The sequence below is a fragment of the Oenanthe melanoleuca genome, chromosome 5, assembly GCF_029582105.1.
Source record: "Oenanthe melanoleuca isolate GR-GAL-2019-014 chromosome 5, OMel1.0, whole genome shotgun sequence".
Taxonomy (NCBI): domain Eukaryota; kingdom Metazoa; phylum Chordata; class Aves; order Passeriformes; family Muscicapidae; genus Oenanthe; species Oenanthe melanoleuca.
Genome location: NC_079339.1, coordinates 32,656,133 through 32,666,257, shown reverse-complemented (window position 1 = coordinate 32,666,257; position 10,125 = coordinate 32,656,133). Strand labels below are relative to the sequence as shown.

At 37.7% G+C, this 10,125-nt stretch overlaps 1 protein-coding gene across 2 annotated transcripts; it reads right to left on the bottom strand.

The window, feature by feature from the left end:
- Positions 1-645: 645 nt before the first annotated feature.
- ZNF770 (zinc finger protein 770) lies at positions 646-9,171 on the bottom strand. Of its 2 annotated transcripts, XM_056493545.1 has the most exons (3): positions 9,067-9,163; positions 8,523-8,634; positions 646-4,385 (listed from the first exon to the last, which is right to left on the bottom strand). In XM_056493545.1, the coding sequence occupies exon 3, from the start codon at positions 4,243-4,245 to the stop codon at positions 2,062-2,064; it is 2,184 nt and encodes a 727-aa protein (XP_056349520.1). In that variant the 5' UTR covers positions 4,246-4,385; positions 8,523-8,634; positions 9,067-9,163; the 3' UTR covers positions 646-2,061. The 2 variants fall into 2 exon arrangements, with proteins under 2 accessions (XP_056349520.1, XP_056349519.1); XM_056493544.1 differs by lacking the exon at positions 8,523-8,634 and having other exon boundaries at positions 9,046-9,171.
- Positions 9,172-10,125: the final 954 nt, after the last annotated feature.

The window sequence follows — 10,125 nt, the reverse complement described above, 5'->3', positions numbered from 1 at the left end:
TCCCCATAAGTTTATACTGACACAAAACTTTTTATGAAGGGATGGAGAGCCAGATAGATATTGTGGCTCTGAAATCCAAGCCCAAAGATTTCATTACTTTTCAAATTCATCAGACAGTAACACTTCCTGCAAATGCCCATTCATTCCTCCAAAATAACTTTTTGTATTACTTTTCCTTAATTTTACTTAAATTGATATTTTCGAAACAAGAGTTTTGTGATTTCTAAACATTACACTCACAGCATTTTTAAATTACTGTAACTCCTTTAGAAAGATGTTACCTTTAAACATATTTATATTTGATAAAAAAAAATCTGAAACCACACCTATTGTTCTAACATACAAAGGTATTTTGATATGCAGTCTTTTCTGCATAATGAATGTTAGCTAGTTTCAAAACATAAAGCACAGTCTAAATGTACAATATAAATAAAATAGTTTATTACAAGTATTTTAAAAGAGCTCTACAATATGCTTTCCAAACATTTTATACAGCATTTTGTCTTTCAATATGAAACAATTCACAAAGGGAGAAAAAATCTCAATATATAACTATAATCATCATTATATACTGAATTTGTCTGTTATACAAAAGCATAGTAACTACAGAATGTTTCTGAGTTTTTTTCCTCATTTTATTCTCGCTGAAAATGTAAAATAACATGTATGAAAATAAAACTCCTTTTACCCTTCATATTCACCAACTATCACAAAGTTCATGCCATTTCCAAAATAAATTAAAAAAAAAAATCAAACCCATGTTACTTAAATAAATATGGTTCTGTTTAAATACTAAAAAAAATGTCATGTATCTTACAGATATGTTAATTTAGAAATAGGAATAAGAACTTCAGGATTCAACTATTCAAAAGATGCATAACAAAGAAAGTATTGTAAAAGATAGTTTATTCAGAGGACAAAAAAGAAGAAACAAACTTCATACATGTTCATTATGTATGAAGCTCCACTGCATGTCCACTTCTTGCCAGCCCCATTGGCAACAGACAAAACCATTTACTTACCAGAAAGTATAACTACATATCCTATTAATACAAAATCAGAATTACTTAATTTTAGCTAAAAGAAATTCTCAGTCTCTTATATTTAACGTAATGAGAACGACTTCCTGACAAAACTGCTCATCTGAGTTATTATCACATCTTACAGAACATTTCTTTTACTGGTTTCCTACGTATGCTAGAAGGAAAGGAGAATGAACAGATACTAAGCCCATTTGTAACCTTAATGATAATTTCTTGTCTTCTTTTCTTACTGCAAAATAGTTCAGTAAAGTATAAATTGGCCAAAAATGCTAGAGAAGGCAAAGGATTTACAAGTGGAGTTAATGAAGTGGTGAAATGGATAAATTGATTATAAATCCTAATATGATAGCATTGTCTCTTTGTATTTTATATAAAAAAGGAAATTATCTAATTCCTTATGTATAGCTCTCCAAGCACATTAAGTGTAAATAAAAAAGCAGCTATTTTTTTCTGTCCTATAGGAAACAGAAGATTCTATAACACCACATCAACATTCTTCTCACTGAACTTTCTCCCATTTTTCTACCCTCTTCTCTTTTACCTAAAAATAACAATTTTTTTAAAGCATGGGATAAATACAGCAAGAATCATTTGCTTGGAACATATGGGGAGCCAGAAGAAGCTAAAAGGACCTTTTTTTTTAATATTCTCAAAATTACCTTTTTGTCTTTACTTTTCTGATAGTTTAAAAGTGTTACGTTTTCCCATATAGTATTTTATGTTCAGTGATAATTACCATATTCATGGAACATTGCAGATTTCTGCAACACTATTGATACAATATGAATGTGTATTTATTAATTAATTTAGCTAAAGGGCATGCAAAGAATGTTTACTGCATTTTTTAAAAAATCTCAATATGAATATCTCACAAATTATATCAAGTAGACAGTTCTGAAGACAGTAAATTAACTTCACCAGGTCATTTCCGTAATAGAAAATATAATCCCCTTCAGTTAATTATTTGGCCTAATAGAAATCCTTTATAATTATGCAACCAAAAATTTTAAAAATTATTTCATAGGACATTATCCCGTTTTGATAAAACTAATACATTCTCTGCTTGTTCCTCAGTGGGACTAAGCTTTAAGCTTTCTTTAAAGTGAATAAGGTGGTGTCTTTTCAAATGTGGGGCCTGTCTGAATTTTTTTCCACAAACTGAACATTCAAATGGCTTTTGTCCAGCATGTGTTAGGTGATGTCTTTCAAGCTTAGAAGGAGATTTAAAAGTTTTAAAGCAGACACTGCATTGATATAATTTGTTAACAGCTTCACTTTTTTCAGTACCTTCAGAAAAATCATGCCAATAGCTGTAACAGCTTTGCTCTGTTTCCAACAATTTACTGCACAAATACGGCTGTGGGTTTCTACTGCTGGTGTCAAGAACAAAATCCCCTGACTCGATTTCAACTTTGATTTCAGCTGTTTGGTTTGACTGAATCAGCTCAAATTCTTGAAAGCCAGATGGCTGTGAAGGTGTTTGAGAATAACCCACAGGCTGAGAAGACTTAAATTCAGCGTGATCTCCCTGATGATTGAAAAGTTTGTTCAGGTTTTCAAATTCTACCTGGCAAACAGGGCTTTTACAGGCTCTCTTTTCAGTATGGGTGAGCTGATGTCTTTTTAAGTGAGCTGACTGTCTAAATGTCTTCCCACAAACATTACAGCCAAAGGGCTTCTGTCCCGTGTGTATAAGATAATGTCTTTGAAGTTTGGATGAAGATGGAAAAATTTTTTCACATCTGTCACATTTACACACTTTATGTCTGTTATGTGTATTTTTAGCAGAAGATGAAAAAGCACAGTGGAGTGCTTCTGGATTATCAAAAAAACTATCATTTGATGAACCATAAAAAGCCTCATCTTTATTATCCAGTGAGCCATCAACATCTACCATGCTTTCACCAGGAAGCACACCTTTTAAACCACTGCCCAAGTTGAGAGGCTGTGGGTACTCTTGCCAAGGCAATGGCACAGCAAACGTTCTTTTCATCCGATTACAAACTGACTTGTGCATGTCACGCCTGCTCCGGCAGTCCTTGGAAGCTTTAGTGGACACATGCTGATCACAATGCTGATCTCTAGCTGTAACCAGGTCAGGGCTTCCAGTGTGACCTGATTTCATTTTTTTTCTGTCAGTCAGAGAAAAATCTGTTGCCTTTCCTCCAGTATGCTTCAGTTTCATCAGCGTCTTATTTTTCCTGTTGACTGCGTGTCTGCATGCTGCTGTACCATTATTTGAACTTCTGCTGCCTTTTGAGTAACATTTGTGCAAATTTAGAACATGCTCTGTTTCAAAACACTGCTCACATGCTGGGCACTGGAAAGGTACAATATAAATTGAGTGCGCACCATGTAGGTCATTCTCCTGTGACACGTGTGGATCAGCCCTCTCAAAACTATCCCATTTTCCTTCCAACACGTTGTGTGATCTGGGATATTTAAGAGTCTTTGCTTTGCACACAATATTGGAGAAAGTCTTATTTCTGGCATGGAGCTGTTTATGCTTCATGAGTTTGCTCTGTATTTTAAATCTCTTCTGACAAAAACAGCACTGAAAAGGCCTTTCTTCTGTGTGTGTAAGCTGATGAATTTTCAAGTGTGTTGACTGTCTGAAAGATTTGCCACATGAAGAACACTTAAAAGGCTTCTGGCCAGTGTGAATAAGGAAGTGTCTTTCTAGCTTGGATCTTGATGGAAACATCTTGTAACATGATTCACAAGTGTGAGTTTTCTTCTTTCTCCTTCTGGCACCATGTAGATGATCTGACTTGAGACACTGATGCAGCATCCACCTCTCTTCAGTTGTAAAGGGTTTCCAGCACACAGAACAATGAAATATGCCACGAGTGACCCTGCCTTGCTCAGAATTCACATAGTTGTCTGCTTGCTTTGTATCAGTCTCATAATTTTCATTATGAAGCTTCTGATGCTTTAAGAAAGTGATTACATTTTTGAAGTTTCTATAACAAACAATACACTTAAAAGGCAGATTATGGGTTAACTGATGCCTCTCCAGGTGGACTAGCTGCCTAAAAGTTTTACTGCATACATGACATTCAAATGGCTTTTGACCAGTATGTATGAGATAATGCCTAGCTAATTTTGATGGAGTTTCAAATTGTTTATAGCACATGTCACAAATATATGGCTTTTTCTTGGGTATCTTGACAGCTGTTACACAATGTTGAACTTTTAACATTTTTAAAAGGCAATTACACCTCACCTACTCTTAATTTCTTCAGATAGGTATTTCAAGTGAAATCAAGTGCACACTAAGATGGAAAGCTGTAGAAGCAGCAAGTTTTCTTAGGAGAGAGGTTCTTAAATCCCACTGGATCCCTAAAATAAGAAAGAGAGTATTATTTAGCCTATATTAATACATAATTGCCTAGGTTTGTCTTTTGTTTTCTACATAAGATACCAAAAGTATCTAGATTAGAACACTCTTGATTTAATGTAGCTTAAAATACTTTCCTTGCAACAGAGTAATCACTAGTTATATGATACAGAAAAACTAGATTACTTTTCAGAAAAAAACAAGTTTAAGTCATCGGTGCTACAAATGCATCTATTCTTCCAAATAATATACAGTTCAGCTACAATACATTAATTTAAAAAAAATCAAGAACTTATTGTAAGGAATGTCTTCTCTACAGCAGTAATTCTAACTCCCAAATATAATATTTATGAAGATGACAGAAAAAGAGAAGAACTAAGATTTCTTGCACTTCAGAAATACATTAAATGAATGCAGTGTTAGTGAAAAGAAAAATACTTAGCTTTTATATATTGTTAAATTTACTATTCATGTTTCTGCATCTTATCAACTTTATCCAGCAGTATAATCAATTTTTATTTCTCTCAAAACAGCAAGTGCTGGAGCCAGTCAGCAAGAGCAACACACCAGCCATAAACTATAACCATAATAAACTCCCAGAACATGGAAAAAACACAGGCTATGTTTGTTATCTCACCATAAAGCTAGACTATCAGGGTTGTGATACCAAACCATGCATATACTGTGAAATCATCATGAATACCAAGGTAGATATCATAATTAATATAATTGCTTTAGTCTAAACCAAAATAATAAAATAATTCTAAATTTCTTTTAATTTTCAACATGGACAAACTACTGCGTCTTAGCTCGATGATTTACAAACAGGAAAAAAATAATTTGCAAGCTCCTGAGTGCATGAAAAGTTATTTAAACATTCATAGGAACAGCTAGCCCAAGCCTTCCACTGTAAGGCCAACCCATATCTAGACAGCCTCCAAAGTGGTCTTAAAAACTTCCAGTGAGGAAGGTTCCATAACCTCAGCAGGGCTCCTGCTTCAAAGTTTCACCCTCTTATGAAGTTTTTCCTTGCACTCAGCTGAGCCTTTCTTTACTACAAACTTATTGTCAGTGTTCTCTGTCACAGCTTTATGCATTCAAAGTCTCCTTACTCCCCTTTTGTTTTAAAACTAGGAAAATTTTGGAGTTTTCTAAGTATTGCTTTTAGATCCACAACCCCCCGCCCTCAAAAAAAAAAAAAAAAAAAAAAAAAAAGTGTTTTTAATCATCTCTGGACCAATTTCAGTTGGTCACTTCCTTCCTAAATTGCAGCATCTAAGACTGAGTATTCCAGTCCACAAGCAAAGTGGAATAAAATAAATCTATGATATTACCAATATAAGAGAAACAGATGAAGGGAGCAAACTTTAAAGCAAGAACTTAGCATTTAGCACTTGTGAGTGGTAGTATCAAACTACCACAAATTAGTTAGTAGAAATGTCTTGTGTATCTCAAAGTTATCATAAGTTGCATATTCATTCAACATACCAGCAGAATAAAAAATTTCTTCAGTGTCTCCAAAACCCCTGTCACTTCACAGAGAGATAATGCCCTTATCTTCTAAAAATTCATAAATATCCAGAATGTTTATTCAAAATAATTACAAAGAATAAAGGCCTACTGCATTTTAAAGCAAGTTACAATGAGATCCAAGAAATATGCACAAAGACTGAAAATATCTGCTGAATCAAGACTTTTCTTAAGCTTAATGGAAAGAAAACCTGGTCATGAGGTAGAATTGTTTCACCCCTAACAGATATGTTCCTTTGTAACTGTGGGCCTTTATAAGGAACATTTGGATGTCTGCCTTAGATGTGATTGTCATTACACTGAAGAGTTTCTTAATCTCACTAAAATAGTTCAAGGTAGATAAAGCAGTTGAGAAAGTCAACTTTTCCTTTCCAATTCTCTTTTCCTGTAGATTTTTAACAGCTACTCAGTTTCAGTCTCTTTCTGAAGATGCAAGAAAACACAACACTTTTAGGAGACCCCCTTTTCCTCCCAGTTATCACATCATGTGAAAGCTGGGAGTTTAGAGATAGTAAGTGTGTAACACCAAATGCTTTCTAGTTTGTGCTACCATGAAGCTAAAGACAGGCAGGCTGAGAAAAGGAGGAAAGATTCTCTGCTATGCTGAGTTTCTGTGCAGCTCAAGGCAGCCTCCATTAGCAGGAAAAGAAAACCTCCTGAGGAAGAACTGTAAAGAGTGATGAATTTCAGTTATCATACTGTCATACAGATCTAATTTACACATCAGGAAAATGCTCAAACACTACAGTGACATGCAAAGAGGAAAAGTCCGAAGTAAGAGACAGCTGTGGCATATTACACAAGAGATTTTGTATTTAGCTTATAAATTTTTTAAGATTCTATCTGGTGAATGAGGAAAATGCTCTGTAGTACAAGGTGTCAAAAGCAGAGTAGAGCTTCTTGCTGTGATCCTCTTGCCCTGTGAAAGACTGAAGGCTCAGATAAGCTAAACTAAGGGGATGCAAGGGAAGGAGAAAGGAGCCAAGATGGGCATTACTGTGTGGCCCCAATATATTTCCAAATCCTATTTACTAAGGACAGGCGTCTATTTCAGGGTGCTCTGTGCCTTGGACATCTAAGGAATAAACATGCTGCTGCTGAAGATCAAAGAGCAAAAGACAAGCTTGGAATATTGCTTCCTGCTAGCCTTGAAAGTACACAGGCTTGGCCTAATTCGAGTTAGAAAACATACCTCAGTATGTGATAAGGATTTAGTTTATGGCAAAGGTCCAATTTAATATTACACTGTCACTACTATTCATCTTGGCTGCAAGGTCATGCAGCAAAATAGAATCAAGGAGTTACGTAGGCCACTGAAAGTTCAGAGAGTACCCTCCTAAGTAGTATTGTTTAATGATTAACTGTTTCTTTAATATTACAGATGGCAGCAAGCTGCAACAAAATGAAAACATGATGGAAGAAAATTCCAAATTTTAATCCAGTCTTTACTAACCAGAAAAGTTTGCATTGTGGTATTTTGGGGTTACCAAAAAAAAAAAAAAAGCTACAACAAAAGAAAAAGCAAACAACCAATCAGGAAGTGGATAGTTAAATAAGAAGAAAAGCAAGATCATCAATTTAGGACAGAATAATCCCCTGGTGCAGAAAAGCAGAAAAGACCTAGAGTATAAGCTGGAACAGAAGGTGAATATGCCAAAGGCTACCATCCATATCCGGATGAGTGAAACAGATGTAAAGCTTTGAGAGGATATAAATCTTCCTTCTTACTTCCTTACTACTGTTCAGAATTCAGCTGGAATAGTCTACCCAGTTTTGAATATTGCCCTTAAAATTGAGTCAAACATATGAACTGATTAGAATGAATGAATTCAGAGAAGAGGATCAAGAATAATCTGAGCTTAAATGCAAAATATACAAGAAAATATTAAAGTAACTAGGAACATTTAGGTTAAAAAAGAGGAGACACATTTTTAAAAAATAACACAACCACTGCAAGACAAAGCAGAAGAATCACTTAAGGAAAACAGAAATAAGCTGTTCCCTAAACCATTTATTGTTGGGAATGAAAATGATTTCAAATTACAGTAAAAAGAATTCAAGTATATTATTGTCCTTACAGCTGAAAAGTGTTTCTTAATGAGCAAATAAGTTTTGTGGGAGATTGCTCTGCCTACATTGGAGGTCTCCAAAGAAGGTTGTACAAATGTTTCTCAAATTCTCATAGCCATATAGCTGACCCTATATAAAAGAATATATTCTTGCTTGTTTTTAGTGACTTGTTATTGTAATTCAAAACAAGTAATTTAGGAATTGAAAATTCAATATATTTCAAAATGGGCCAGGTAGGATTCTTCTGCATTATTGTTAGTATATCTTCAAATCCTTGAGGCATACTAATGCTTATGATCTCCCAGAAACAATTTTATAAGAAAACAAATTATAATCATAGACGTGTGAAGAAATATAAGGTGCTTCCAGTAACACTAATGATACAATCAGAAAGTGAAAATCTAGCAGCTGATTTATGAAACATAGCATGCCAAAGAGAGGAACCTGAGCATCAAGAAAAACATTTTGCCCGCTGGATTCCCTCACCAGCTCTCCCGAGAGAAAAGTTTAGATTACTACAATAGAAAAATAAATCTCACCAGAAATGGATTCACTCGCCAGTTACACAGAAATCAACATCAGGCATTATGGCTCCTTAAACAAACACTCTTCATTCTCTCCTGTTTTCCTTGTAACTTTCTGATATATTTCCTGAAGGCAACCAAAGTAAAAGCTGTATGATGGTGAAGCAGGGCTGGTTTAAGAATACAGGCACGTTCTGCTTCAGGGGCCTCACACCTCTGGGTCTGACACCAACACTCCCGCAACAGGACACACATAAATGCAGTTAGGAATCTAAAAGCAGGTGTTGAGGCGGGCCTTACGGCCGGCACACCGCGCACACACACACACACACACACACATATACATATATACACGCGGATATATGCACACATATATGCAGCACCCCGGCCCCCGGGGCGGCTCTCCCTGCTGGGCCCGCAGCCGCCCGGCCCCGCCGCGCACCGAGACCCCCCGGCCCGGCCCAGCCCGGCCCGGCCCCGCGGTGCCCCGGGGCTCGGCCCAGGGAAAGGCAGCGACCGGGAGCGAAGAAGGAGCGACCTGGAGAGGCAGCCACCTCACCTCCACCTTCCTCATGTCTCCCGGGATTGCTGCCGCCTGAACGCTTCCCCCGGATGGCACCGGGACAGCGGGAAACCCGGGCCGCCGCTTTCCGTTCCCCTCGCAATGCGGCCCCGCCCGCCGCCGCTGGGCCGCGGCCGGGACGCGGGACGGGCGAGGCTCGTTTGTGCCCGGGCTGAAAATGCCCCGGCCCCGCTGATTAATTTTTAGTTGGTGTGGCACGTCTTTCTGTACGAATAAGGCATATTTTCTACTTCAGCAACCTGGAAGCAAATAGCCAGTTCCCGGTGGTTGCAGGGTTGCAACCAAAGCGTGTGGCAGAGTTACGCTCTTTTTATATGATGTTAAACGAACCATAAAGCCAAACCAGCTGGCCTAAAAGGGCAGGAAGTGGTACCTGCAAGGGAAGGGGAAAAGAGAGGCTTGCCCGGGAATTCTAAAACCCATAAAACACACACACAGAGGTGGCAGGTTTGCCTCCTCTGCAGGAGAGAGAGAATGAACAAGTGCAGGAATTCATGGGCTGAAGGACGGACGCGTGCCCAGCACTAGTCAGCCTGGCTGAGGTTACCTCAGAGGAATGGCCAGCAAAGGGCTGAGGCCATACAGAGTGGGACAGAAACCATTTACTGTTGGGTCCTGCATCCAGCTCAGGGGCACCCAGCACAGTACATGCTGGAGCATGTCCAGAAGAGGCTACAAAAAGGAGCATCTCCCCTCTGAAGACACACTGAGAGCTGGGGTTGTTCAGCCTGGAAGAGAGAAGGCTCTGGGGAGACCTTAGAGCTGCCCTCCTGTGCTTAAAGGAGGCTTGTAAGGCTTCCCAAGGCTTATAGTGACAGAACAAAGAGTAAAAAATTAAAACTGAAAAAGAGTAGATTTAGATCGGATATAAAGAATAAATATTGCACAAATAAGAATAGTAAGGCACTGAAACAAGTTGCCCAGAAACTGTGGATGCTCCATCCCTGGAAGTGCTCAAGGCCAGTAGAATGGGCTTTAAGTGACCTGGTCTAGTGAAAGATGTCCCTATCTACAGCAAGGGGTTGGACTGGACAA

Bases quoted from the DNA above. Each gene is read 5' to 3' on its own strand.
- ZNF770 (XM_056493544.1), bottom strand. From the start codon at position 4,245: ATGTTAAAAGTTCAACATTGTGTAACAGCTGTCAAGATACCCAAGAAA.